At 50.2% G+C, this 27,710-nt stretch overlaps 11 protein-coding genes across 11 annotated transcripts; 5 read left to right on the top strand and 6 right to left on the bottom strand.

The window, feature by feature from the left end:
* Positions 1–111: 111 nt before the first annotated feature.
* On the bottom strand, positions 112–1,434 carry ASPBRDRAFT_130432 (uncharacterized protein; the record flags this gene model as incomplete). Its single annotated transcript, XM_067618225.1, has 1 exon — positions 112–1,434. The coding sequence occupies one exon, from the start codon at positions 1,432–1,434 to the stop codon at positions 112–114; it is 1,323 nt and encodes a 440-aa protein (XP_067477258.1).
* Positions 1,435–2,664: 1,230 nt separating this feature from the next.
* Positions 2,665–4,741, bottom strand: ASPBRDRAFT_31894 (methylisocitrate lyase ICL2; the record flags this gene model as incomplete). The annotated part of the gene is made up of 6 exons (XM_067622951.1): positions 2,665–2,672; positions 2,727–2,980; positions 3,033–3,456; positions 3,510–3,922; positions 3,972–4,260; positions 4,321–4,741. 6 exons carry the CDS (start codon positions 4,739–4,741, stop codon positions 2,665–2,667), a joined length of 1,809 nt encoding a protein of 602 aa, XP_067477257.1.
* A 196-nt stretch (positions 4,742–4,937) lies between these two features.
* ASPBRDRAFT_45351 (zinc finger MYND domain-containing protein) lies at positions 4,938–6,006 on the bottom strand. The gene is made up of 3 exons (XM_067625377.1): positions 5,656–6,006; positions 5,426–5,584; positions 4,938–5,347 (listed from the first exon to the last, which is right to left on the bottom strand). The coding sequence occupies exons 1-3, from the start codon at positions 5,992–5,994 to the stop codon at positions 5,177–5,179; spliced, it is 669 nt and encodes a 222-aa protein (XP_067477256.1). The 5' UTR covers positions 5,995–6,006; the 3' UTR covers positions 4,938–5,176.
* A 3,139-nt stretch (positions 6,007–9,145) lies between these two features.
* Positions 9,146–11,439, top strand: ASPBRDRAFT_56754 (asparagine synthetase B family protein; the record flags this gene model as incomplete). Its single annotated transcript, XM_067627619.1, has 5 exons — positions 9,146–9,314; positions 9,374–9,831; positions 9,890–9,973; positions 10,028–10,289; positions 10,340–11,439. The coding sequence occupies 5 exons, from the start codon at positions 9,146–9,148 to the stop codon at positions 11,437–11,439; spliced, it is 2,073 nt and encodes a 690-aa protein (XP_067477255.1).
* A 440-nt stretch (positions 11,440–11,879) lies between these two features.
* On the bottom strand, positions 11,880–12,715 carry ASPBRDRAFT_56753 (uncharacterized protein; the record flags this gene model as incomplete). The annotated part of the gene is made up of 2 exons (XM_067627618.1): positions 11,880–12,516; positions 12,588–12,715. The coding sequence occupies 2 exons, from the start codon at positions 12,713–12,715 to the stop codon at positions 11,880–11,882; spliced, it is 765 nt and encodes a 254-aa protein (XP_067477254.1).
* ASPBRDRAFT_648895 (uncharacterized protein) lies at positions 12,687–13,251 on the top strand. Its single transcript, XM_067628500.1, has one exon. It carries the CDS (start codon positions 12,813–12,815, stop codon positions 13,158–13,160), a length of 348 nt encoding a protein of 115 aa, XP_067477253.1. The 5' UTR covers positions 12,687–12,812; the 3' UTR covers positions 13,161–13,251.
* A 1,507-nt stretch (positions 13,252–14,758) lies between these two features.
* ASPBRDRAFT_197711 (Zn(II)2Cys6 transcription factor) lies at positions 14,759–17,289 on the top strand (the record flags this gene model as incomplete). Its single annotated transcript, XM_067621131.1, has 3 exons — positions 14,759–14,927; positions 15,086–15,262; positions 15,323–17,289. 3 exons carry the CDS (start codon positions 14,759–14,761, stop codon positions 17,287–17,289), a joined length of 2,313 nt encoding a protein of 770 aa, XP_067477252.1.
* Positions 17,290–19,864: 2,575 nt separating this feature from the next.
* Positions 19,865–20,480, top strand: ASPBRDRAFT_197710 (cupin domain-containing protein; the record flags this gene model as incomplete). The annotated part of the gene is made up of 3 exons (XM_067621130.1): positions 19,865–19,962; positions 20,096–20,327; positions 20,454–20,480. The coding sequence occupies 3 exons, from the start codon at positions 19,865–19,867 to the stop codon at positions 20,478–20,480; spliced, it is 357 nt and encodes a 118-aa protein (XP_067477251.1).
* Positions 20,481–21,677: 1,197 nt separating this feature from the next.
* Positions 21,678–24,414, top strand: ASPBRDRAFT_648597 (serine/threonine-protein kinase). The gene is made up of 3 exons (XM_067628499.1): positions 21,678–22,531; positions 22,583–23,897; positions 23,952–24,414. Exons 1-3 carry the CDS (start codon positions 21,964–21,966, stop codon positions 24,037–24,039), a joined length of 1,971 nt encoding a protein of 656 aa, XP_067477250.1. The 5' UTR covers positions 21,678–21,963; the 3' UTR covers positions 24,040–24,414.
* On the bottom strand, positions 24,263–24,861 carry ASPBRDRAFT_56749 (uncharacterized protein; the record flags this gene model as incomplete). Its single annotated transcript, XM_067627617.1, has 3 exons — positions 24,263–24,343; positions 24,422–24,751; positions 24,847–24,861. The coding sequence occupies 3 exons, from the start codon at positions 24,859–24,861 to the stop codon at positions 24,263–24,265; spliced, it is 426 nt and encodes a 141-aa protein (XP_067477249.1).
* A 440-nt stretch (positions 24,862–25,301) lies between these two features.
* ASPBRDRAFT_129623 (ferric reductase family protein) lies at positions 25,302–27,409 on the bottom strand (the record flags this gene model as incomplete). Its single annotated transcript, XM_067618155.1, has 2 exons — positions 25,302–27,207; positions 27,255–27,409. The coding sequence occupies 2 exons, from the start codon at positions 27,407–27,409 to the stop codon at positions 25,302–25,304; spliced, it is 2,061 nt and encodes a 686-aa protein (XP_067477248.1).
* Between the last annotated feature and the right edge of the window lie 301 nt (positions 27,410–27,710).

Here is a 27,710-nt window from a genome sequence, read left to right as displayed (position 1 = left end):
GATGGTGGAAACCGGAGGTGAGGGCTCCCTTGTCGTAGGCAGTGATATTCCGATTCTTAATTTCCAGGCATATCCATTATTATAGCATACGGGGAAATAAACTGTAATAGTTCACCACCCGATCCGTCGATAATAAGAAGGAAACACGTGTATAGCGACTCCCGCATCTTCACCAGCTTGAACCAGCGACATAAAGGGCTGTTTGGCAGATGGATTCCCATGAATATTCGACCAATACGACTGGATTTCCACCTCCTCGAGATACGGGAACTTCTCCTTGCAACAAGCCACCACCTCCAACAGATTGGATAGGACTTGATCCGTCTGGGAGGTCTCAAAGTGCGTCAGACCAAGCCATTTCAGACTAGACGGCAAGATCTCTTTGAGCGACGAGATTCTTGGTCGTTCATTACTCAAGTGGAAATTCAACAGGGTGGCAACGGGAATCCGGAGATTCCAGAGCTTCGTGAAAACCGCCAATGACCCAAACCAGTCAATTGGGGGAACGATCGGATCACTCTCATCATCATACTCGTCGAATTGCTGCGTCTCCCCTCCGTCGTTCAGATGAAGGACCTGCAAGCTATGCTTTTGCGTACAAAGTGCAGAGTAAAATGCCCGAGGACGGAAGTTCATATATCGTTCTCCCCATATCACCTGATTGGAGTGTTGGTATCTGAATTTCTCGAGATTCGCACATGATGTGATAAAGTCTGCCATGCCCTTACTACCATTGGGACGATTACTCAAGTCTAGTTCGACAACTGGAGAGGTCCCCTTGGCAGGCTTGAAAGCTGGATGGTCAATCTGTTCATCCATAGACTCAACCACGCAGTCCAGCCTCACGGACCGCAGAGCTGGGAGGTGGAAGAAAGGGAAGAATTCGTTCTTGGGATACCAGACTTTGTTGTCGTCCGATTCCATCCAGACTCTGCCTAATCGCTGTAAAATTGGCATCGTGTCAAATGGCTTCTCACGTATTGCGGCACGTGAGATAACTCGATGGAAAAATTTGAGATCCCATGTGTAGGGCATGGACAAACTGGTGATGTTCTCCATGGATAAAAGCAGTAGGCCAAGCCATGCGTCTTGACTGCCCTCTATCAAAGCTTCCTCCCATTCTTTCGTTTCCTCCTCTGATTGGCTGATCCGATTCACAAGCGGTTGGACAGAAGTGATGTTGTGATCCTGCTTATCTGGTTCACACCACCAATGGAACCCGAAGGTTTTGATGGAAGATCCTATCGCAGGGTTCTCTTGGATGGCCAGAAGAAGAGGGCGAATCTGAGATCCATCAATCACCACATAGTCGTAGACTGCCTTGAAGAGCACGGACCGCCAACGGCGACAAACCAGGAGAAACTGGTATTTATCCCTAGAGAGGAGAATATTGTCAACGATAAGAAGGAGAAGCTCGTCCGGAAGGCGATTCATCCTGTAATAGTTACAAGGCAGATCAAGGAGATGAACGTGTTCGGCATCAGGCGGGTCAGGTTTTTTCTGCTCTGTCTGGACCCCATTTTGACGTTAGCGCGAAGGTTGAACCAGGCGGAAGTGGTTGAAGCTAAGCTGAGGTGGGTTCAGGATGAGGATGGGGCGAAGAAGATAGCGGAGAAAGAGAAGGAGAGACTCAGGCGAACAACCAACAACAAGATGTATAGATGGCATCCCATCATAAGGGAGGAAGTGTCTGAACTGGTAATTACCCCGAGGTATCGGGTGTTCTGATACACAGTATACTTTTCTGGTCCGATCTATACTGGATTACTGTTGTTACTGTTGTTCCAGTGGATTAGTTACGCGGGTTAATACCGCCTTATGCCCGTACTTTGCCAAGGGCCCCTGTATTTTATGCTTAGCGGTTCGGTTTCTCCAAGATGATCCACTCCGTGGGAAACTTACCAAGCGACATACCAATGGACCCCTTGGGAATTTCATCGATTTTCCACTTTGTCGTACCAGCACAGGATCTCAAGGGTGGCGATGGCCTGGGTCTCAGCTGGTTCTTTCAGGTTGAAGAATAGCAATTCCTTGCTTCTCAATGCACAGTTTATTGGTAGGAATAAGCAGCTCAGATCGCAGTGGGGCTGATAACATCAGTGCAACAAACAAGCCTTTCTAACCGAACCATGGACACATCCATGCCCTTGGAGAGGAAACGAACATGTGTTGGCACGTGTTATTACTTACGCTCAATCCCAGTGGTACATAAAGTACTACTAGATCGCAGGCGTTAGTTCTAGATAACCGATTGGTCAATAACGAACCCGTGTCCTGTCTGCAGGGCTGCATATGATGTATCGCTGCCCGGCAGATTCAACCGCAACCAAAGTGTTGCTTTACCAATTACATTACTATGGTAAAACGACACACCATGTCAGTCTAATACATGTGTCATTTGCAGGTTACTGCAAATCTAGTCTGATACGATGGGTCATATTACTTTTTCATGAACCACAGACGCATGAAAACAATGACCTGTTCTTTGTGAGATTGCAGCCTGTATCGTAAATACGACCTGAGCGCTTAGACTATACAGTTAGTACGCAGTATACTCCTCTGAGCTCAATGAAGGCAAAGCTGAAAACAGTTGATTCTTGTCTACGTCACTACATTCAAGATTAATATCAACATGAGATATTTACAATATTGTCATGCCTCAGTTTAGAAGCCTATAGAATCAGTTAGCAATTAGTGTTGATGCCACTCAACCGTCGTAAACATACCTTTTTCGGTGTTCCCCTCGCCCATACTCTTACTACTGCTGCTTCCACTCTGAATAGCCCCGAGAATGCCATCCAGGTATGGGGCACCACTCCATTTCTGATGGGTCAGCACATCCACGCCCATTTCTTTCTCTCGTGCCTGGACCATCCGGACATAGGCGAGCATGCCTTCATCCTTGAAGGCGCGCGAGAGTTCCGTCGTGATGGTTGCGTTGGTGTGTAATCCGGCGAGAGAGATCAACTGCAAAACGAATCTATGCTGGTCAGCTACTGTCATGATTGTGTCCAGTAAGGCTATCCACGTACCCGTGTTGCGCTAGATCCCAAATGAAGGATTTCAGAGAGGCTTCATCGAAGCCCTGGCCCATCCAGTTGAATGATGGGCTCAGATTGTAAACCAGCTTCTTTCCAGGGTGTGCAGCGCGCACGTCACCCGCCAGCGTCGCAGCTTTGGCGACATCCGGATCACCAGTCTCGACCCAAAGAAGATCCGCATAAGGTGCGAACTCCTTGGCTCGCTTGGTGGCAGCCTCGAATCCAGCACGGTAATGGTAAAATCCTTCCCGGGTGCGAGGGATATCGCAGGACCAAACCACCGGCGTCTGGGAATAGTCGTCTGCCAACGCCCTCCGGCGAGAGATAGAAAGGTCAGGGTTCTCTTGGACACGCTTTTTGTATGCGTCCCGGGCGGACTGAGGCGCACCCTCTGCCGCAAGGTGTGCATCGACAGCTGAAGAAGTGGCGGTTAGTCAAATCACATATGGAGGTAGTAAGAAACTATACCCTCGTCAAAAGTGACAAGCTTGTGTCTCTTGACCCAGTCCGACTCGTACGCATCGAGTTCCGAAGGAGCAGCTCCCTCTCGCTCCATGGCCTGCAAAGTCTCTGCGAGCGGCTCCACATTTTCTGTAACACCGAGGAGGAATTCGTGGTCGCGCACATCGATAGCACTGCTAATCAGACGCCCACTCTCCGAGTCCGTACGGGCGATAACCAGGTTCTCTGTTCCCATCATATCCCACTGGAAACGTGCCGCCACAAGCCTGTTGATGTGGTCTCCAATAGGCACGAGGACCTTTCCGGCCAGGTGACCGCATTTCTTTCCGCCGTGAAGCTGGTCCTCGAAGTGAACAGCAGCAGCGCCATTCTCTGCAAAGAGCTTAGCCAGCTTCAACACGGCGGACAATCCTCCATGTCTAGATCCGTCAGTCAATCAATCCTTAAGTTCCAGATTACCTGACATACCCCGTGTCGCCGTCTGCAACAATTGGACGTAGATAATCGACATATGGCGTATCCTTCCGTTGTTCGGGCGTAAGCTTCCGTCTAGCATCCCACTGCTTCCGGTCGTGCAACTGTTGAGCCTTGAACAATCGCTGGACCTGGTTTGGAACGGTATTGTAAGGATAGTCACCAAAATCGGGCGACACCTCGTTGGTAGTAGTCAAAAGAGAGGAGCATGCCCAGCCAGAAATGTACAAAACCTCTTGGTTGGGTGCCTGCTGTGTCATCTGTACTGGGTCAATAGCACCCACTGCGGGGAGTTAGCATATACAGTAGACTAGGATAGGGACGTGTCCAACTATTAACATACTGGTGTGAACCGGCTTCCCCTCAGCTGCTCGCTCGTTCAGCAAGTTGAAAAGCTTCCTTGCCATCAACGAACTCGGGTAGGTTTGCTGCAGAGAGCCCCGTTTGCTAACCACATCTGCGGCTGAATAGGGTCGCTTGATACCCTCGAACCGCGGTGACGCCCACCATGCTTCCACATCCTTAATTTGTTGCTCATACAAGGCATCTTCAGCAGCTCCTGCCTTGTCACCAGTCGACAAAAGTTGGTATGAATCTCCCGGCAGTGCGGATGACACGGGCGGTTCAACGGGGGGCAACGATGGTGCCGACATCCGCGGATAACCGCATGTGAATGAACGCAAGGCAAAGCGAGATGGACTGCCGGCAGTCGTAGTGAGGGAAGGGATACGTCGAGGGATTCGACGGGGAACTGATCGAAGCATTGTCAAAACTCAAGCATGAACGGTTAGTGAACGGCGTGGCATTGAAGGGAAGGGAGGAATGAGGAGGGATGGAGGGTCGTGATGTTGGGGGACAGTCCATTTCTCGGTCGGCCGATCACCACCAGCCCAACCTCGGTCTGGGGGCGGCAATTCCGCAATACCCACGCTTAGCCGCGGTCGGGATGGCGCCTTTTGTGGCTCCACAGGGGGCTGGGATAACTAACGGTCAGGTTAAGCTATCCGTGCACTCTGTACTCGGTGGAATTTCATATTGCGATGCAAGTATAGACTCATGACCCTTTCGTACAGTGTATGACTACCATAATTGCGTGCCCTTATTTTACCTATCTGACACAGATCACTCACATGGCGGCAAACATATCCCCTCTCATCCATGAATACCACATCTCATGGCCACATTGATGTTTAGTAGGATCACAAGGCTCGAAGTCCGAACTCATACGCTTCCCTCAGCATTCGAAAAGAAAGGTCGGCAATAGGGTCCATGCGCTCTGGCTTCATGACCAGTGTACGGAAACCTTCATCTGCAATGACCTTGCACATCTTCTTATGTCCTTTTTCCTCCCATCCAGCTTTCTGACAGTCCTTGTAACGATTGAATATCAGCATGGGCGTTCATCTCTACCGCTTGATGAAGAGTCGTAAAGAATTCGCAGTACTCACCTTATCACAATAAGCGACTACACCACACTTTGCACATCTCAGAAGAGTCTTATCCTTCTTTCCACAACCATGACACTTCTTGTGCGTGGCAAACTTCCCCGGCCAACTTCTCATCTCGTCACTGAGCTGGAAGAGCACGTTCAACTGCGCAGGGAATAACTAGTAGGTTTGATTCATTAGACTAGGATGCAGTGTGGCCGAGCCTCCTCGCAGTGCGCTCATGACTCTACCTTGAAATACCCATAATGTTCTTGCCGAACACCCACAGTACCGTCGAGAAAGTAGTGCTGCCTAGGAAACAGAATAGCGATCGTATTTCCGGGCTTCAACTTTGGGTCATCTGCAAGGGAGTTGCCTTGATCACCCGTGTAAAAAGCCACAGTGACCGGGAAGTCCTCTCTATCGAACGTTCTCAGTACAAGTCGCGTGAACCGTTCAATACTGATGATCTCGAGAAGTAGACATCCGTATTTACCACCGCCGACCTGAGGACAGGTATAATCTCCGGGGAGATCTAGAAAGCAGGGAAACACGCTCTGGTCTGCGAGAAGGGCGTAGTTACGCGGCATCTTTGTGGGACGGTGCGAACTTTGGGTAGGTAGGTAGATAGATTGCGGGTTAGGGGATGATAGGACACGAAGAGGCATATGGGTAGATGACAATTCTGACACGTAGAGACTTACAAGAAATTAGTTTGGTATGAGGGGACTTGCGGTTTGTTTTGATGAGGTAGTAAACATGGTCGATTCACTGCCGGCCTGTTGGTCCTTGAGTGAATGACATTTCCTACAGAAGACATTTTCTATATGTGAGAAAACTCTCTGTGGCCCTACGTAGTGTTTCTGGCATATGTAATCCTGAGCAATAGTCAAGAGTATAGCCCCATTCATACTTACGAGTCATGACATGGCTTTCCACAGTAAGAGATCAGCGACTTCGCTGCCACTCTCCTAGATACCTGAGTGGAGCAGTTGAGGTTTGCCTTGAAGAGCAGTAGCACAATAACTGACAGCCATATACACATGAATGAGTCGATGTACTGAGATCGAGCATGTATCCCTTTGTAAGAGATAGACATAATATCACCCCATGAGATTTCCGGATACGGTCATACTCATACAGTCTTCTTGAGGGCTAGCTTGCATATCGTTTCTCTCTAACGCCTGCGAAAGGACCTAATTGACAGAAACCTCTTTTCGAATGTATCTCTGGACGTGAAAGTAACTAGCAACATATGCACAGAAGAAGGGATATTCTGCGGCCCTCGACTCGCAGCTATATTTTCGTATGCACAGTATTCATTAATCGGGCGAATATATCCAAGAGAGGGTGGGATGGGGTTTGTCCTTTGCAAGAGATTGAGTATCGTAGAGTCATCTACATCGCCCTTTTGTTCTTAGTTCGCCATGATATAATAGTGATTAAACAAAACTAGAATAGCGCAGCTTCCCATAGGTCAGACCCAGCTATATCATGCAGTTCGTGGCTACGAACTGTGCCCCAATCTGCCAGCATGTCAACCTTAAATGCTATGGAAAGTTGAACAGGATGGCAACACCGAATGATAGAACGACAGGGGTATATTTATAAGTCCGAATATCACCGATGGTAGGTAGTACAACCCGTTTTGCCAAAGAAGCAGCCCTTGTAGATTGCCTGACGGACAGACCACAGCCTTATGCCTTTGTTTGATCGTCAGTTTGATCGCAATACTTTGCTGCTCGTTCGCGATGTTCCTACAGCATGTATGAATAAATTTAGACCTGTTTTCATTTAGGCACTTGAGGTAATGCAAGGCTCATTGAGTATGTCAAACATAGCCCACGTAAGGAACGGTAATTGCTTAACCTCCAATTTATCGTAGCGGTGAGACGCAACGCTCCGCCAAGAAGAGGCTATTGGCACCGGACTGTGAAATCCAATAGCAAACAAACGAGAATTGAACTCGGGTGGCGCTCTCCGCTAGACCTTAAACAGTCAAGTTGCTCGGCTCTAGGATCAGTTGAAAGGCCGATGGCTCTCCGATATACTTCCCGACCCTGAAGCGGGTCTCCATCACGAACAGGGCATCCTGATACTATCCCTTGCACCGTCGCGCCCCATCACTCAGATAGAAGACTGTGATTTGATCACTGAGAGACGGTGTTTTATACACGTGATTTAATAGTCCACTAGTGTGCCCAACAAGATACTGAGCTGAAACCAGTCGCACATCTTCGGCAGAGAGTTGGTGCGTTTAGTTTCCATTAGACTGGAGTATTGGTGAGGTATTAACCAGACCGCATCGTGGGACCTGAGTCCATGGCGACTGAGTACCTTAGAGATCCGTACTTAGTGACTTGTGGTATGTATCTGGCGGCACTATTGCAGAGAAAGCGAAAGTTAGCATCCGCCGTAAAAAAGTCAACCTAGCTAGTAGATAAAGGGCGAATCCAGGGCAACCCTGGCGAAGAGATAGTATTCCTAGTTGCTGGTTGGTTACCGGCTGGTCCTCATGGGGCCCTCAAGGCCGGTCCTATGACCCTACCATCTATGAATTCTGAATGGAGCAGGGTTTACTTTAGTAAGGGATTGTCGAACGTACTCGAAGATACTACCTTGAAGTCCTATTACTCGATAGACCACTTGTTTGCTCTTTGATGATGAGTTTTCTTTGTGTGATTCGATCAACGCTTGGTGTTCAGAGTCCGAGCATTCCTATACAGGATAAGCCTGCTGGGACTGTGTGAGACAGATCGGTATTCCCGAGGGCCTTTCTTTCTTGTACACTTCGGTGGCGCTCGGAGAGCAAACTGGCACACACCTAATTTGTGCCATGACGTGCATGCTTGAACTCAAGTAGCCGCTGGGATGTGAGACTTAAAGGGCTCTGATTCGTTTCCCGAAGGTGTGGGATATGGTTCGTCAGTCTTGCGGTTGAATCGGCTACGTTGTGTAGCACTCTTCCATCTCTGATCCAGTCGATCTGTTCAGAACTGATATCGAGGAGCCAATTGGAGATGCACGCTAATGCACCATGAGTAAAAGCAAGGAGCACGCGGCCCTCGAAAGCTACCCGAGACGGAAATCGTCGCCCATATACCTAGCCTCTGAATGGGGGAAGGTTATCAACGCTGTAGTTCTGGAAGCTAGTTTTAGCTCAACATACTTTATTGAGAGGGTTGCATATTCGATTTTGCAGATCTCAAAGCACCAGGAGTTCCATGCATTGGTCGAGTCACTGATGTGGTGGTCATGGGTTTGTCGCAGCAAGAAACTGGACCAGGACAATCGCTGATGTAGTGGATAGTAGTGGAGTAATGGGGTTTACTCTGTGGTCTTTACGGCCTCTTCAGTTGTTGCTGTAAGGAGCAACGCGAGGCAATTACTAAGGGTGGATTTTAGGTGAACCAACAAACCTGCTGGGAATGACCGTGGGGCTGTACAATATTCACTTGCCAACATGGATGACCCGGTGCCCAAAGTTGGTTATCATTCACATTATCGTTCAGGGCTCTTATTTGAGTTATGGAGAACCAAATGTGCATAGTCAAATGATTGTGTGTCATAACCAAGTCTCCTATCAAACCTTCCTTGTGGCTGCATACGCTTTCTCCAAGACCAACTTTGAGCTAATCGTTTGGTGCCTACATAAGAAGGGGAGAACCTCTCGCACCTTGAGGGCCATATCCCTGGAGCTAGTTGGAGCAGGTTCTAAGTACTGAATACCAGAGATCAATCATGTGTGGGCTAACAGCTTTTCTTGCTCTCCATGATAGTTCTGCCTGGCAGCATGGCGAGTCTACAAGCACTGAAGATCTGGGACAAAAGGTTCATGACAGTCTGGACCTGATAAGACACCGAGGGCCTGATGCTCGAGGGACATGGCTTAGCTCTGACTGTCGAGTTGGTGAGTCCATATAGCTTTGTGAAACGTGGCATGCAATGATCTGACATGAAGGTTCAAAGGACTTGGACACGTCCGACTTTCGATTATCGACCTGAGTCCCGCCGGAAACCAGCCATTCCACGACAGCGAAGACAATGTTCATGCCGTTGTGAACGGTGAGCTGTATGACTATGACCGTATAAAGGATGAGCTGTCGGGCGAATACGACTTCAAAAGCAAAAGTGATTGCGAAATTGTCATTGCACTTTACAAACATTACGGAGAGTCGTTCCTCTCGCATCTGAGAGGCGAGTTCGCTCTAGTACTATGGGATGCCAAGCGACAGCTGTTCATCGCTGCCAGGGACCGGTACGGAATCAAGTCTCTCTACTATACGGTTATAGATGGCCGGCTGGTGGTGGCCACTGAGATGAAGTGTTTTCTGTCTTTTGGATGGAGTCCCGAATGGAACGTCACCAATATCATGGAGAAAGGTTGGCTATATGGACCCCAGATGTACTTCAAAGGCGTGAATCGAGTGAGTGACGAAATGAGTACGACGACTTCGTATCATGGATAACTAATCATGCAACCAGATTGGGCCTGGCCAGTATCTCGTTAGCCATGACTTCAGCACTCCCTGGGTGAGATCGTATTGGGATCTTGACTACCCCGATAAAGTGAGCAAGCAATCCGTGCTAGGTGCGGAAGAATTACTAACACCAACTACGCAGCATCATGCCTACCCACGCTCTGAAGAAGAAACGGTAGCCAGAGTCCGAGAGCTTCTTCTAGAATCAGTGCAACATCGACTTCGTGCTGACGTGGGTGTTGGCGTATTCTTGAGTGGAGGGCTAGACTCTTCGGCCATTGCGGGTATGACGGCACATGTCATCCGACAAGGCCAGAGCCTAGGAAACGATGCAAGCGGAAAGCTCTCCAATCTAAGCTGTTTTACGGTCCAATTCGAAAAGAGCAGTGGCTTGGACGAATCAGGTACTTGAAAGTGATCCCCCATGGTTCCACAATCCACTTACCAGTTCCAGACGTCGCTCGGAGAACGGCAGAATGGCTAGGAGTTGATTTACAATCGGTTCTTCTGGATGAAGAGGCCATTGCTTCGAGGCTAGAGGATACTGTATGGCATACAGAAACACCCATACCCGACGTGAATGGAATGGGCCGCTTAGCCCTCGCAGAGGCTGCTCATGCGGCAGGCAAAAGAGTTGTGCTCACCGGTGAGGGGTCCGACGAGCATTTCTCTGGCTATGCGGACTTTATATGGCGTTACGTGCTGGAACCGGACCATTCATGGGCCTCGCCGGACACCATGGCCGAGCTAACGGAGGCGCGGAAGGTTGCCCTTGAGCTAATCGCGAAAGGCTTTCTAGGCGCAATCCCCGAGCCTTCTGATGCGGAGGCTTCACAAATACTCAACGAGAGTTCCGTGTTTCCCAGAATGAACGCACTATTCCAGCCACCCTTCCAACAGTGGGTCTACAAATACAGTCACAATCGCCCAGAGATGTCGTTCGCCAAAAGCTTCACTGAAAAGGTCCCAGCTGACGTGGCTACCAAGTGGCATCCGCTGCATTCGTCACAGTATCAGTGGACGAAAAGTATATTGGTCAACTATATCCTTCGGTATCTAGGGGACAACATCGACATGGTGTATCAAATTGAGTCGCGACCGCCCTTCCTTGACCATCACCTCACCGAATATGTGAACAAGATCCCCCCAAGTCTGAAAATCAAATACTGCTCTGCGACAAAGACCTTCCGTGAGAAGCATATTCTTCGCGAGGCAATGAAACCATTCGTCACCGAAGAAGTCTATAACCGCACCAAGCAACCTTATGTTGGCCCAACCAAGTACAAAAAGAACGGCCCAGTGTATAAGATCCTAGAGACGTTGGTGACGGAGGCCAATGTCAGAGCCCTCGGGTTCTTGGAGTGGCCTGGAGTACAGGAGGACTTCGTGAGAGCCTTCCGGGATCACGATACACTGTCTTTCAAGAATACACTATCCGTGGCTCAGATGGTTGTTCTTGGGAAGCGATTCGGGGTGAAGACGGCGGAAGATCCTCAAAGGAGGGTAGTGGCGTATGAAGGGACTGAGAATGCCATGCTTAGGAGTCGGTTGTAACATACGCTGTACTGAGACGAATAATAGCAGCACGATGAATCAAGTGTTTCAGTGGTGTGCGGGATGATAGCATAGGTTCAGCTGAGTTATCGCATTATGGAGAACCCGTGCGTATCGGTCTTTGTACATGGCAGTGGAGTCAAATGATCGGATAGTTAGCGTAGAATAGTGTATTCAACTGGGATCATCTAACGAGTACACATTGTCAAAGACAGGGTGCTTAACACATCATTTGCAAGGAGTGACTAGATTGATGTAACTGTTGAACTCACAGGAGTTTCGAATATGAACGACACTAGTAGAATATGCCATTATCTAACTCCCGAAGGTACAATCCAAGTACAGAGCATCCATTCATATATCATTTGATCATTCTAATCTAATAAGTGCTATTACTTCCTCTTTTCTCCCGTTCATGATATAGCAGAGCTAGTCCCACTTCAAGCAAACCCATTCGCTTTATTAAACCCATCAACCACCTCCCTCGTAGCCTTGACAATCTCCAAGCATCCCGGCGAATCCGAATGACAACAAATTGTCACCGGGTAATCCTTCACCCCCATCGGCACCACCGATCCATCCACGGCCGTCGCCGACGAATCCTCCACCTGCTGCCTCACATGCGCCTTGACATCCTCGATCTTCCACGGCTTCTTCTTCCGATCAATAACCAGCATCCCATCAGGTCCGTACTTGACATCCCCGAACAGCTCCGCCCAAAACGGCACTCCGAGCTCCGTCGCCGCCTGCTCCATGTATGTTCCTCCGAGTCCCACTACCGGTACACCAGCCGGTATTCCCCTTATCACTGCCCGTGCGACTTCCAAATCGCGACACATCATGCCGTAGAGCACGCCGTGCGGCTTGACGTGGTGGAGGGGCACATCTTCGCGGGCTAGAAAGCCTTGCAGCGCCCCGACTTGGTAGATTATATTGGCGGTGTGTTCTTCCGGGGTGAGCTTCATTTCGCGGCGGCCGAAGCCTTGGACGTCGGGGAGGCCGGGGTGGGCGCCGATAGCTATGTTGTGCTTTTTGCAGAGGCGGACGGTTTCTTGCATTATGAGGGGGTCACCGGCACTGCATTGGTAAAGGAGAACTGGGGTTAGTTCTGATTTGGTCATTTATGATTGAGGGGATGCGATACTCACTGGAATCCGCAGGCTACGTTGGCCTGGTCGATGAGGGGAATCAGTTCTTCGTCGGGGCCGCATTTGAAGTTCCCGTAGCCTTCGCCGAGGTCGACGTTGATGAAAGCTTTGGTTCGTAGAGGAGGCATAGTGGTGATGGTAGTTATATGGCGTAGAAATACCCTGTATGGGTGAATTGGGTGACGAGATATGTGATGGTCGAAGGATTGACTCGAGCTGCTTGGAATGCGTCTCATGGTAGGTTCCATGGTCCCAACAAGTGGGGTTGTTGGAGGCGGGGAGTGTGCATTGTGCCTAAAGTTTGGGCATCATCACTTATGCTGCATAAATGTGACTTCATTGGCAACCTGGCACCTTTATCGATGCCTTGGAGATCCCCCAAAGCCAATGTCTTGGAGCCTTTGGAGGATTAATACTACGACCCACTCGCGAGGAATAGCGTGCGGAGTAGGATCCATTTTCCCCTCATCTTCCCGGCGCCTTATCTCTCACCCCCGAAATCGGTCAAGGACCAACACCCAAGTGACATCGAACCCATCAAAAGATCGACTTTTCAAACCAGGTCCCCTGTGACGGCCCCCACGCCAAAGGACCCCCAAAGTAGCCTTATATCGACACAACGCAAATTGTCAGGAGGTTGAAAGAGACACTCGTGCAACACGTTCCACACACCTTGTACACGCGGAATTCCAAATAACTTACTGCGAGCATGCCGTTAACCGCCCGAATTGCTATCTGTCCAAAGCAGGGAAAGCTTAGGTGTTGCACCTGATGCTAGCTGTGTGACTGGACCTTGTACACAATGCCGGGATGCATTTGGTTGCCGACCAGAGCCATTCGAGTGAGGTCGAATGTCCCTGGGTATTGGAACAAACACGAGGCCGGCAGTCATGCTGGGTACCAGTTTTCATTCTTACTCGTGGATCTACCCGAGGGCTGAAGGTATTGTCTAACATCGGGGAACAGGCGACAACCCTGTATGATAGGTCTAAGTCTAGACCATGACATTGTAATTGTTTTCCTGGCAAACGGGCAGCGTGTCCGGTCGACTGACCACATGCCTCCTTGAAGTTCTGCTATGCTGATCGGAGCGTTTCATTGCATATGGCACTTGCCTAGGAAATTGGCAGTTCTTGAGACGGTTGTTGATTGAAAGTCCGGTGCTGTTGATTGCTTGTCCTACCCAAGATGGAGCGGTCAATCGTCAGCTAGGTATGGGTGTTTGGGATAGTGTAGTACCTAGATAGAATAGAAGAAGGGTCGATCAAGTGGTAGATGGGGGACTGGAGCCTTCTGCCTACTGGCCGACTTCTGTGCAGTCGTAGTATTTGCTGCTTTGTGCTTCGGTGGCTGTGAAGTCGAGGATAAGCCGGCAGGTGACAAGGCGAGGCGGTCGAATAGGATCGCGGGGATTACCTCCTTCCACCACCCACCAAGTTACCAACTGCTGTCGCCCACACCGGCTGAACCTCTCCGATCCCTCTCGACTTCATCCTGCTCCCTGGTGGCGTCTGTCATCCTATCCCCGCCTCGCAGCGTTGTTTCACCATCGCCTGTGGTGTCCCAGTGTACAGGAATCCCCTTCTTGAACAACTGCTGCCATCTTCGTGTTTTTCTTCTATCTTAAGGAACGCACTCACTGGTTGACGGACACTTTCGTCCTCGCAAACAGTGGCGTTTGTCTCTTCCCCTCCCGCCTCCATCCATTATCATCGAAACCTGCATGAAAGGGAGAGTTCTAGCTCCAATCGCCATGCTTCCAATGGAGACCCGGCTCTTGTCTGAGCTCCTACCTCGGATCGACGAATCCGCGTCGCACAACTTGCACCAGCTGTCTCCGCAATTTTCTGCTCTAGTGCAACTCTTATCACCTGAAGTCCCTCTCTCCTCACCGTCTGGGGCCGTCTCAGGGTGTTGAGTTATCTATCGCGCATCCAGGCTTTTCCTATCTTTCCTGCTTTCCCTGCCATCCGACACAACTAAACAGCCTTATCTGCTTTGGAGGTCTCTAAGAAAGCTATTCGGCTGCCCTTCCCGCTCCCTTCCCATCACCTAGTTGACGAGGTGACCATCCACTTCTTCCCTCAGGCAACTACCTTCCTTCTTCTTATACCGTTTATGATACGTTCCAACTTGAACTGGTTTATGTTATCATTTCATCATATCCCGATATGGAAGACATCAATATTCCGTCTCCGTCTGCTATTTTAGACGTCCAACGTTCCTCCCCATCGGCTGTTGCGCATTCCAACTCGTCGGTTTCTCCCAAGAGACCAACTACAGGCCAGCGAGGCGCTCCCAAAGATCGTAGCAAGCCGAAGCAGTCCAAGAGCCGTAACGGTACGGTATCATTGTTTTCTACTAGTTCTAGTGACGGACGTGGGAGGGCAACAGATGTGTGCAGGATATAGAGCACAAGAGGCATGAACAAAGTGACAAGGGCACAGACGCTCCACAAGTCACAGCGCGCTGACGTTCTCATTGTTCATCTTATCCAGGCTGCGGAACTTGCAAGAAGAAGCGACTGAAATGTGACGAGACCAAGCCAACTTGTATTCAATGTAGGAAGCGAAACGCGACGTGTGAAGGATACACGAAGGAGTTCAAATGGCGCAACCTCTATGGGCAGGAGAATCTTGTCGGGGGCACAAATGCCAGTGCGAATACAAAAAAAGGTACGCTAATAGTCCCAGGCCATCACGGTCTTCAGGGTGTTGATGTTGACGTTTCTGTAGCTATCTCATGTCAGCCCAATGAGATTCCAAAACCAGAGACTTCCAGGTACCCCGCCATCACACAGCAACAATCTAGAACGCCAAAGCCGCAAGCAACGTCATCTAGTCTACCTTCCTTAAGCACAGGGTCTTTCATGGATTATGTTGACCTGCCCACGAAGAGTTCATCGCCTTCAAAGCGTACAAACAGGCGGTCATCTAGCGACCAGGATTCCTCTGGCCTCCCAGATGAGCTTTTCGGTCAGCTATCACCAGTGAGCTTCGATGAAGACATTCTCGCGTCGTCATTCACAGATGCCTCGACAGACCAGTTTTCATGGATGTCTGACATCCCAATGGCTGCAGTAGAGCAAAAGCCGGGGACTGAGCGGGAGCCCAAACGTGATATTAGGCGCAACAGTTCTCACACACAGGATGGCTTTAGCTTCGAAAACCTGATGGAGATTGGCGATGAGAATATTGAGGAGATAGTACGAGGGCCCGACCGAAGTATGAAGTCCGGGCGGCTGGAAAATGCAGACATGAGCATCGCCCCGCACCAGGGACTGTTTAGCATCTGCAGAGATCCCAACCTTGGCGTGGCAAGCCCAGAGATGTTGGTTCTGCAATTTGACAGGGTGACGTGTGGCATATTGTCTGTAAAGGACGGCGTCCACGAGAATCCGTGGCGAACTTTGATCTGGCCATTGGCCAAGGAGACTCCGGCTCTGTATCATGCCGTGTTTTCGCTCGCTGCCTTTCATTCTAGCAAAGAGCTTCCAGCCTTGAGAGTCCACGGCGTGGATCACATGCGCCAGAGCATCACCCACCTGGTGCACGACATACGAAACATGAGGGTTGATGCAGCATTAGCTACGAGCTTGGCGCTCGCGTTTGCTGATACCTGGGATCAACACACTCGTACTTGTATTCAGCACTTGAAAGGTGCCAAAGCACTGGTCTCACAAGTGGTGGCTCAAGGCGAAATGCGTGGGGTAAACCTGAGCAGGGTGCGTTTCCTCTACAACACCTGGCTGTATATGGACGTAATCGCTCGCTTGACCTCTCGGGAAGAATCAGGGGATCAGGAGGTGAATGCTCCCTTCTTCCAGCTCCCAAGTCACGCCGTACATGAGATTGACCCTTTGATGGGCTGTGCAACGACACTCTTCCCTTTAATCAACCAAGTGGCTCGGTTGGTCCAACGCGTTCGCAAGACTTCATCCAATTCCATCTCGCTCATTTCGCAAGCCATAGAGCTGAAGAGACTTGTTGAGCAGTGGGAGCCCCCGCAATTCTTCGAGCCTCCAGAGGACCCGTCCTCGGAAGTCCAGCATAGTATCCAAACGGCTCATGCTTATCGCTGGGCGACACTATTGTACCTTCACCAGGCGGTCCCTGAGATGCCCTCGGAGCCGACCTCAGAGCTCGCCAAACGGGTGCTGATCTTGTTGGCTACCGTTCCTTCCAGTTCTCGAACACTGATCATACAAATGTTCCCCCTGCTGGCAGCAGGATCCGAAGCAGAGCAAGAGGATGATCGCCAGTGGGTGCTGAGCCGGTGGGAGTCCATCCAAACCCGCCTCATGCTGGGCTCGATCGACCGCTGTATTGAGATAGTCCGCGAAGTCTGGGCCCGCCGGGATGCCTTCGAAAATGAGAAACAACAGTTGCAGGGATCGTCTGGGCGTGCGGTCAACTCCGTCATGGGGACTTTGGGGAACGATAGAGTATCTCACACTAGCCTTAGGTCGAATGATCAAACGGCCCGTAGTACGTACGCCAAAGAGCCATGGAGACGGACGATTCAGGAGGAGTGGTTGGCCTCTAAGGCTACTATCGGAAACTCACGGCGTAACTCCGCCATGTCTCCATTGGAGAATATTGAATTCGAAAAGACAGTTCGCGGCAAACTGCACTGGATCAACGTGATGCAGGATTGGGGATGGGAAGGTATGTTCGAGCTTTTTGCTTTGCTGTTTCATTGAAATTCTGCAGTTCTATTTGTACTTGTGGAGAACACCAGCTCATTCATATAGTGTTCCTCGGTTGAAGACCAAAGTCTTTAGTGTGTTCGACACGAGCGCATCTTCATCACAGGGCGCGGGCGGCCAGCACAATCGTTATTCTTGCTTCCTTTCAGACATGGTTGCTCTCGCGGGGGCTTCTGGTCGTTTTGGCTCGAGTTGGCATCGGTCTCGGGCTCTTCGGCTGGATCCTCTGTTGGAGAAGCTGGGGGCTTATTCTTTGCCAGATACGATCGGAGAGAAGCCAAATAAGGCTCCAGATCACTCGTTATGGACACGGTAGTAGCCATGGTTGCGAGGGCTGTACAACGGATGTTTTGGCAATGATTGAAAGGTTGATGGCGCGACGGTGAATATATGCTTTCTGGGTTTGTTTGAATGGGTTATTTGTGTCGCGCGGGGTCTTACAAATCTGGAGCTTGGAATCAGCAAGGCGTTCTGCGATGAGTGTAGCGAATAGTCACATTCTTTACGGGACTCCTGGAAAGTTGGGTCAGGTCCCGGATGCTTTCTTTTTGGAATGATTTAATGTCGAGCTATGGCGCGTTGGTGTATGGTCTCGAATGTCGCTAGGGAAGAGCAAGTTTTGTGGTTGGGATTACTGGCAGATTGAATGGCGCATGGGACACGATAGCAGTTCGCAAGGGGAGTGTACTATGAGTACTTAAGACTGACTTTGTCGCGATTTTGTGTATAGGTCTGAATAGGGCAGACAGGCGATGACAGACTGGTAGTCGCAGTGGACAGGTCTTGATGTGTTTCGATCGTATACAACTGTCTACAAGATGAACAGTCGGGGCGTGTATGCGAGTCAGGACAAGTCGACGATGGTAGTGCGGCCTAGGAAGAGATAGTTGAGGGATTTTCGCGTGAGGAAGAAGAAGCTGCTGGTCAAGATCTGCATTGGGTGGTCGGAGTGGTTGTCTTGTCTGTCGCTTGGGCTGTTCGGTCGGAATGGTCGTTTTCTTTCTTGCTTTCTTTCTTTCGTTATTTTCTTCTTGCCGTTTTGCTTCTTCGCCAACTACCAGAGAAGAAAAGGATCCGGATGCAGGACAAGGTGGGAAAGGCCAGCGTTTTAAAGAAGCAGACCCGATTCAGCCGATCCCCACCTCTCACTGCAGACTACGGGCTTAGTTCAGCTTTTGCTTTGCTTTTTACCTGCTTAGAAAGGGAAAGGGTTGAGTTGACTCTGGTTAGTCGGTTAGTTTAGTTTGGTATCGTTTTCCTCTTTCTGTTCGTGGTCTGATTTCGGAGACCTTGCTTGCCTTGCATGGGTGGATTTGGAGTGGAAATGCAAGCAAATCTGCGGATGAGCTAACCTCGCCTACTACTACTTACCTACGGAGGTCCGGTGCTGAAGACACACTCTTGATAGGGGAAGATTCTCCTGGGTGGGGAAGATAGAAAGAGAGGGCGACTGATGGATGGATGGCATAGGCTTGCCGCCGGCTTTACTCAACTGGGCAGGTGGGTGATCATTGCGCTGGGGAGGAAGAGGGGGGCTCAGACGCTGGCTGCATGTGAACTGTTTGATTCTTTACTCTTTACACCTATGGATAAGACGTCTTTGGGGTCAGGTGGGTGGACTAGTTAGGATAAGGTTGATGAATTGATTAAAGTCGTCATGGATGTTGAGGATGGCGATTATGGTCAGTTGCCAGTTTTTAAGACTACGTGTTTGAGTATAGAATTGCTTGTTTGCTGGGGTGAGACGGCGTCAGCATAAGCTGAAAGGCGAGAGAAGGGGGGGGAAGAAGAGGGGATATGCGAGGGGGCATAACTAGTAACTAGTTACTAACTAGTTACTTAGTAACTAACCTTGACTGACAATCCTATCGTAGCGTATCATATCATATCATATCATATCCATATCAATCCACGAGGATTGTCGGAAGTACTAACCCATCTGGGGTAAAATATCCTGTCCCTTCCTGCTTCCTGTCTGCCTGCTTCCCCTTCCGTAATCGGATGTCCATGCCTTGCCTTCTTTCTCTACTAGGCCTTTGTTCCTCTTCGGATCTAGTATCCTATCTATTCTAGACTTTTTCCTGGCATAGCTGATAGTAGTACTTCTTTCTCTCTCTCTCTCTCTATCAGTATCTGATAACTTTCCAAAATTGAGCAGACTGACTTCCCCTCACTTATTTCGTAGCTTATGCCTGCCTTCTTGCCTTTTGCTTGCTTACTAACTTACTAGCTACTTAGCTACTTACCCCTCAGTTCGCAAACTCCTGCTGGGATCGTATCATTTTGAGTCTACAGTATGCTCAGGCGTGCTATCTATCTATCCCACTACAGAAGTTGGATCCGTGGGAAAGGGAAACAAGCAGAGAGCAGTAGAGAGGAGAGTAGATTGCTCCGCACGAGTATAGAATCTCCCTTGTAGGTAATGGGAATATAGATGTGCGAGGATAATGTTGAGGAGGTGTTGGTAGTATAAAGTGGTTGTGATGGCCCGACTATCTATAGGAATGAAATAATATAATCCAACTATCTTTTCGTGACGATAAACGACTATTCAAGTCAAACAGCAAATATGGCCATCGCATTCAAACACCACCCTCGATCCCAACAAACCTTTGAGCCTCCGCTCATTGCCAATGAGAATGCTTTTCTAGGGGATGTGGATTCGAGGTACTGTATACCACCATCCCCCCATCTCCTCCATTAGTTATTCCGTTTCACATTACTATCATTCTATGACTAGTAGTATGATTATAGCAGTCTATTTTCAATTTACTGACAAGATAAATCATTAAATCTCTAGTGACAGCTACAATCCCGAAAAACCCATCTCAGCCGGCTTCTACCGTCTCGAAAAAGGTACTCCACTTGTCTACGAATACACCTTCGATGAGATGAAGATCATCCTGGAAGGCAAGTTCGAGATCTCGGATGAGACTGGCCAGAAGGTGGAGGCTTTCCCGGGCGATGTGTTTCATTTTCCCAAGGGGAGTAAGGTTACCTTTACGACGCCGTCGTATGGGTTGGCTTTTTTTGTGAGTATTACATTTCTACTTTCTCTTTTTCTCTGTCTATTTTTCTTTATTGTTTTTTGTTTTCTTCCTCTCGATTTTTATGGGTTATCTTACTTTATTTTCTTTTGGTTGCTGACTGAACGGTAGACGGGACAACGGGCCAAGACTGCTTGATTATGATGTAATTAAATGATCCTGCTAGAAGTTGGTTCCTTGCTGTTTAGGACGGAATATTATTGAGGGGTTTCAGACTAGTTTAACTAGAAATGTGTGGGAAAATTAACTACGGTTAGTTGGTGGCTGGGGGAAGAACCATGGTTTGGTAGCCAAAAGGTCCACTGATTATGGGAGTGGTTCCTTGGTTGTGTTTACGGGAAGTGTCAACAAGAACCAGGGTGCGATGACGCTGGGTGGATTGCACCCCTCTTGTCTAAATCAACTTGAAAGTATTGTTTTGAATGGTGAATTGCTTAATTTGAAATAATGTAATTGTTGTCGTCTGGACCGAGACATAAGGTTGTATGACTGTCAGAGTTGTATACAGCCGATGATGGGATGGGGACTGAAAAAATTTAGCATCACAAATCACCCTCACCACATCTCCCCTCCCTCCGTAAATGATCAACTCGGCTACTACCATCTAGATCTGTGCCCCATGGGATCGGAGCGATCTCACCAACAAGGTTCCAGATATACCATTTAGCCCTGCTAGTCATCTAGTTTCACCCAGTCGGTTGGACACTAGTTTCTCACCCTCATCTAATTGTAGTGGGAATATGACGTGCAGAGACAATCTGACTGGTGGTGGGAAACCATGACTCCATCCCTCAGCCTCACGAGTTCCCCAATCATCAGCCGAAAGGGCGTCAGGAACGAGATTGACTCGCGGCTGGCCCTGGCATCGCGACAGGGCATTGGGAGGGGAGCAGATGGGATCGGAACAAGGGAGTTACCCCAGCAACGTTGCGATGGTCGCCGTGAGAGGGGCGGCGCAGAGATGGATCGGAGGCATCTCGTTGGCCTGCAAGTCACAAGTGGCTGGTCTCTCAGCTGCGGCTCATCTTTTTGCTTGCTTGCTTGCTGAAGTTAAAACTGGAGAAGAGAGAAAGTGGAAGAGTTAAAGAAAGAAAGAAAGAAAGTAAAGCAAAGAAAAGGAAGAAAGTGAATATTCACTCTTCTTTGGCTTCCTTCCCCCCTCCCTACTTCAACTTCCTCTCTCTTTCTCCTTCTCCTTCTTCTTCTTCCTCATCAAACACTCCCAATCCATCGGGCATCCGCCTCTTTCTCCCCTGACTGACTTGTTCTCATCGGGTCACCCTCGTCCTTGCTTCTCTCCATTCCTGCCCGAACAAAGTCATTCATCTGGTCTCCTCTTCTTCCTCGTTGCTTTTTCCACACGGTCTCTCTCCGCCCTTTCTTTGCTTTTTCCATTCGCCCTTTGTTTTTCATCGTGTTTCTTTTTTTATTCGCTTGGGATTCCGAGTCTCGCTACTCGTGCTTTAATTTCCTATCCCTCGTTCCGTTTTAATCTCCCCGCCACCGACCCTTTCACCTCGTTGTCGGAACTCGCGTTCAACTTCAGTTTCAAAGGCACCCCGTGTGAGCTCGTTCATCTCACCCAGTTGAGAACGGTCGCCAGCACATTTCCGAGCCCAACATGGCTCTCAATATCGACACCTCAGATCGCCCGGGCCTTCGTCTCCCCAACCCGCCGCCACTCCTTCATACTCGTGCCGGAAATGAAGCTCTCGATCGCCCCTCCACGCCCGCTGAGAATGGATTCACGAGCCCCGTGCAAACCCCCCAAGGGAGTCCCAGCAAAAACCGCATGCCCCCCGGCGCAATCGACCTGCCCAACGTGTTCGAAAAAGCTCTCAAGCTGAACCCCACCTCGCCCACCAAAGGCACCTATAACCACTACAACCACCCCATGTTCGCGCCGCCCCGATCCGGCGAGGACTTTACCGAAAGTGTCATCCGTCAGCCACCGGGCAGTCCCACGCGCAAATCCAACAAAGAAAATACTCCCCCCAACTCCACTCGTCTCACCAAGGACCTCGGTCCGAACCCCGCGGCGGCTGCCATCTCCCGCCATGAGCCATACCAGCAACGAGATCTGGAGAGCATCCAGCGTCGTCAGGTTCCCATGCGGGGGTTGACTCCGGAAGAGTTGGAGAAACTGCAGAATCCCCGGGTCAAGCGATTGGTAAATGTGACACAACTTTGTAGGTGACCACAGCAAAAACCTCTCTGAGGGTGGGTTACTAACGATCTAGACTTTCTCGATCATTACTTTGATCTATTGAGCTACGTGCACAACCGCCAAAACCGCTATGCGCAGTTCCGTGCTTCCAACCCCGAACCCCCCGCCACTCCGATGGAGACCTATGAGCCCGCTCTGCTGAAATATCTGGGTCGGGAACGGGCCCACCTCCGCAAACGTCGCACTCGACTCCGCCAGCACGACTTTCAGATCTTGACCCAGGTGGGTCAGGGAGGATATGGACAGGTCTATCTGGCGCAGAAGAAGGATACCCGGGAGGTGTGCGCGCTCAAGGTTATGAGCAAGAAACTACTTTTCAAGTTGGACGAGATTCGCCATATTCTCACCGAGCGCGACATCTTGACGGCCGCCAAGAGCGACTGGTTGGTCAAGCTGCTCTATGCATTTCAGGATGATGACCAGATCTACCTGGCGATGGAGTATGTCCCAGGAGGCGACTTCCGCACGCTGCTGAATAACACCGGTGTCCTGCACAATCGCCATGCGCGGTTCTATATTGCAGAGATGTTCAGCTGTATCGATGCGTTGCATGCGTTGGGGTACATTCACCGCGATCTGAAGCCAGAGAACTTCCTCATTGACTCGAGTGGTCACGTTAAGCTGACCGACTTTGGCCTGGCAGCGGGTATGCTGAACCCTGGCAAGATTGAGTCTATGCGGGTGAAACTGGAGGAGGTTGGCAACACGCCGGTGCCCTTTGGTCGTCCCATGGAACAGCGCACGGTGGCAGAGCGTCGCCAGGGATATCGGTCGCTGCGAGAGCGCCAGGTCAACTACGCCAAGTCGATTGTTGGGTCGCCCGACTACATGGCACCAGAAGTGCTGAAGGGCGAGCAGTATGATTTTACGGTTGACTATTGGAGTTTGGGATGCATGCTGTTTGAGGCGCTTGCCGGATACCCGCCGTTTGCGGGCGCGACGGTAGATGAGACGTGGCAGAACCTGAAGAACTGGCAAAAGGTGCTCCGCAAGCCGGTGTACGAGGACCCGAACTACTTCCTGTCGCGACGCACGTGGGACCTGATCACCAAGCTGGTGGCCTCGAAGGAGAAGCGGTTCAAGAACATTCAGGAGATCCACGCGCACGACTACTTTAGTGAGGTGGATTTTAACCATCTGCGTGAGCAACGTGCGCCGTTTGTGCCCGAGCTGGATTCGGAGACAGACGCGGGCTACTTTGACGACTTTACCAACGAAGCGGATATGGCCAAGTACAAGGAGGTTCACGACAAACAACGCGCGCTGGAAGAGATGGCGGAGCGTGATGATAAGATGAGCAAGGGATTATTTGTTGGATTTACATTCCGGTAAGTCCCAGCAGCTCAGCTCATTGTATATGTATGGTATACTGACATCAGCAGACACCGCAAGCCGGCCATGGACGGGCTGGGCCGCGGCTCACCGCGCAAACCAATTGCGACGGACGGATCATTCGGAACGATGTTTTAGACTGTATGAATCACGGAGTTCTATTCGGGCACGAGCTGGATCTCGAGAATTTGTTTTGAGCGCGTACGGGTTTTAATGGGAATGGCATGACCGGATGGGATGAGAGGGTTATGAGAAAGGAGTTGTTGTGTATGATACAGCTATCGTAGAATACATGCATCGCAGTCAGCAGTCAGCAGTAGACCCTTCACAGTATAATATAATATAGTATACTATAAACTGCTCAGTTCAACTCCTGCACCATCTTGAGAATTTCCGACTCATTATCCCCAATAACAGCCTGTCCTTTCGTCCAATCGACTGTCTATAAACCAGTTAGCACAATCCCACCCTCTTCAACCCTTCTCTCCCAGAACAAATGAAATAGAATAGAAGAACTTACAATCGGACGAACAAAACTTCCCTCCGGATCCGCCTTAAACCTCTTAATCGCATCCTCCGCATCCCTGGCCCCCCTCACCACCTCCTCCACCTTATACGCTTTGCCAATCCCAGATCCCGCTCCGACATTACTCCCCGACACATAATCCAGAATATTCCGCAACTGGTCGCTCGTCGGCGGGGCGGTGCTCACTTCGAGCTGGAATTCTCCGCGTGGTGTCGACGATGTGCTTGCTGCTGTGGTGGATGCGCGTTGCAGGATGGAAAGGGCGGTTTTGCTGGATGAGAGTTGCGGGGAGTGGAAGAGGGTTATGGGGTCGAGGGTTTTGGCCTGGAATTTATCTTTTGGTTAGTTTTGGGGGATTGGGGGGTGGTGGTGGTAGGTTGTGATGCGGGTGTGTAATTGGAATTAGGGATGGGACGTACGAAGCGGAAGACCATTTTGGATGTTGGTTCTTGAGATTGGGTTGATGGACGGGTAGGGTGTAAATTGGGAATTGATAGTAGTAGGTTAGGTTGTGGTGTTTTGCTAACTGCTGATATTGGCAGGGGTCTCTGCTCGGAGATGGATAATTGGAGTGGTTGGTGTTGCTGATTACGTCATGTGGATTTGACTTGACTCATTAACTCCGTATGGAGGACTAGTGTGGGTGTTTTTGTTGCCCGTTTAGGTGCCCGACTTTTGGATTTGCATTTATTTACTATTGAAAGGAGCAATGTTGAGTGTTGACTGTTTGTTGATCGTTAGATAGCAATGCATCTTACTTGTGTACATTTAACAATGATTGCATACGCTTCATTTAAATCATCATTGAAAGTAAAGTATATCTAGGGTATCATATCATCTACATACACATCATCTATACACACGCTTAGCTCAGCTACCACCCAAACTGCTCAACATGCAAATATATCCCCTGTGCCCCTGTCCCCTTGTGTACTGCTCGCTCATCGCTCAGATACACCACGCTACGCCGCACGTCGTCTGACAATCCCCGCGGTCCGCACACTACTACCGCGCTCTCGCCCTCCGCTTTTTCGAGGACCTTGCGGATGATCGTGCGCGCGTGGGGTCGACCGGATAGGATGTTGAGGTTGGGTAATGTTTTCTGCGTGGGTTTCGTGTCTGGGTCCGTGGCAGATTCGCTTTCCGTGGACTGCGGTGCGGCATGCCCCGAGCATGTACAATTCGTAGCGTCAATGGCATCTTCGTCTTTGATGGAAGCGGTGCAGCAGCATTTTCCGTCTGGTTGGCACCCGGACTGCTCCACGGATTCTATGGCTACAGCATCGGTCGCTGCTTTCTCGACTTCGAGGGATTTCTCGTTTGCAGGTAGGGAGGTCTGCAGCTGGAATAGTGACTGTTCCTGGGCGCAGAGCGTGTTCTGCGCCGGCTGCTCTAACTTTTCATCACAAGTAATGTATATGCTCATCTCGATTTCCCGGATGACGTCCGGATTGGCGAGCTGAACTTCTTCAACATCCCTCAGCACCTCCTGCAACTGACGGTCGAACCAGCTCAGCTGCGTGCGCGATTTGATCACCCAGACGAAGCGGATCCGCTTGGTTGCTGCGAGCCGGCTGAGCATCTTTGCCGACTGCCCTGTGCTTTCGGCCTTCCACTTGGCGACGATATCCCGCAGACAGGGCATGGTGAATGTCGCTCCCATGCCACCGGCCAGTAGAATCACGCTGTCGAACTGCTTAAGAGGCCGCATTTGTCCATAGGGTCCCTCGATGAAGACTGTACGTGCCTGCTGCGCAGGCATCGGGTCACTAGCCCCGAGCACCTGGTGATTCTTCGAAGCATATCGGAAAAAGCGTCGGGTGCCGCCCTTCTCTGCACGTATATACATCACCATCTTATTGTCTTCTGGAATGGACGCAATGGTGAATGGATGGCTCTGCAGGGGCACGATGGAATGGCATGTGAGAAAGACATGCTGACCCGGCTTCCACCCAACTCCGGGATCCTCAATTACTATGCGAGTTACATTGCCTGGCAATGGAGTGAAAGTCGCCCGGTTAGCCCAGAGAGCATGAGTCGGGCTCTTCGAACGATGGAAGATGGATAGGTTCGCATAGGTTGCCCACAAGTAGCGCGCCACGCGGTCAAAGACAAGAAACCCGATTGGAATCCACACCCACACCTTGACTTCAGCTGGTGCATGGAGCCACACGGCAGCGATGAAACCAACAAAGGTGACCAGATGTTGTAGAACGAAGAACTCGTAGCCAAGCCGTCGGATCGGTGCGGCGGACGTAATCACGATAAAGGTTAGGATGATCCATGCGGCGAAGCCTCTCGTCGCTAGGGTGTAGTTCTTTAGCTCGTAGACGATATAGTTGTAGCGGCCCCAGTCCCGAAACCAAAAGCACATGTGAATTGTAGCGGTCAACCACAGCGTCCGGGCGATCCACCGATGGAACCAGTTGAGACGTTCGTAGCTCATACCTACGAGCATGCCGATGAGATTCTGTCTGCCTGCCAGTAGGAAGATCAAGGGCAGCTGGCAAATGGCAATGAATCCAGTGCGGTAGCCTACATCTTCCCATTTCCACTGGTCGGCCGTGTCCAGCTTGTAGAAGCAAAAGACGAGCACGACGATGAGATTGGCCAGAATGATGGCCACGGGGCCCAGCGGTGCAAAGTGATAGGAGTGGCCGCGGAATGACAAAGGGGGCAAGGTCGCGTAGCTTGCTTCACGCACGATAGCTGTTAAGGTGGCATATGTGCTGAAGAAGATAGACTTGGGCTTGGAGGGGGTCAAGGACGAGTCTTTCAGCCTGCCAGGATGAGCATAACGCTACCTCGATAGACGATGGAGACTTACCTTTGGTAGGCGAGGAAACGATTCAATATATTGATGACCGTTCCTGCAGCGATGGCACTGCCTACAACAGCCCAGTACATCTTCTGCAGATAGAACAGACCAGGCACGCCATCTCCCATGGACATGTGGCCCATGCCAGACATGGACATGTCCATCTTGCAGGGTGTATAGTTTAGTGTTCCGATTTAGGGTATCAACGGTAAAGAGAGATCAGTATATACTAGAAATGAAGGATATTTGGGAGTTCACGGCATGATGGGACAAAGACATGGCATGATGTACATATCGCGGGGAACGAACGAGGGAGAAGCAGATGACAATTAGGCGAGAACGAGAGACTGAGGGCCCGTGATAGCAGCCAACGCCAATACCTGGTTTGTAATTAAACATTTCTAGTCATTTTGAGGGTAATTGAGAGGAAATGAGGGAATGAAAGCGTGTTTTGAGTAGTAATAA

The sequence above is a fragment of the Aspergillus brasiliensis genome (genome assembly GCF_001889945.1).
Source record: "Aspergillus brasiliensis CBS 101740 unplaced genomic scaffold ASPBRscaffold_9, whole genome shotgun sequence".
Classification (NCBI taxonomy): domain Eukaryota; kingdom Fungi; phylum Ascomycota; class Eurotiomycetes; order Eurotiales; family Aspergillaceae; genus Aspergillus; species Aspergillus brasiliensis.
This window is presented reverse-complemented; position numbering and strand designations above follow the sequence as displayed.

Coding starts and splice junctions, on each gene's coding strand:
- ASPBRDRAFT_648895 (XM_067628500.1), top strand. CDS start 12,813: ATGCGTCTCATGGTAGGTTCCATGGTCCCAACAAGTGGGGTTGTTGGA.
- ASPBRDRAFT_45351 (XM_067625377.1), bottom strand. CDS start 5,994: ATGCCGCGTAACTACGCCCTTCTCGCAGACCAGAGCGTGTTTCCCTGC. Junction 5,585..5,655: donor AACATTATGGGTATTTCAAG/GTAGAGTCATGA, acceptor CAAACCTACTAG/TTATTCCCTGCGCAGTTGAA. Junction 5,348..5,425: donor TAGTCGCTTATTGTGATAAG/GTGAGTACTGCG, acceptor AATCGTTACAAG/GACTGTCAGAAAGCTGGATG.
- ASPBRDRAFT_648597 (XM_067628499.1), top strand. CDS start 21,964: ATGGCTCTCAATATCGACACCTCAGATCGCCCGGGCCTTCGTCTCCCC. Junction 22,532..22,582: donor GGTAAATGTGACACAACTTT/GTAGGTGACCAC, acceptor CTAACGATCTAG/ACTTTCTCGATCATTACTTT. Junction 23,898..23,951: donor TTTGTTGGATTTACATTCCG/GTAAGTCCCAGC, acceptor TGACATCAGCAG/ACACCGCAAGCCGGCCATGG.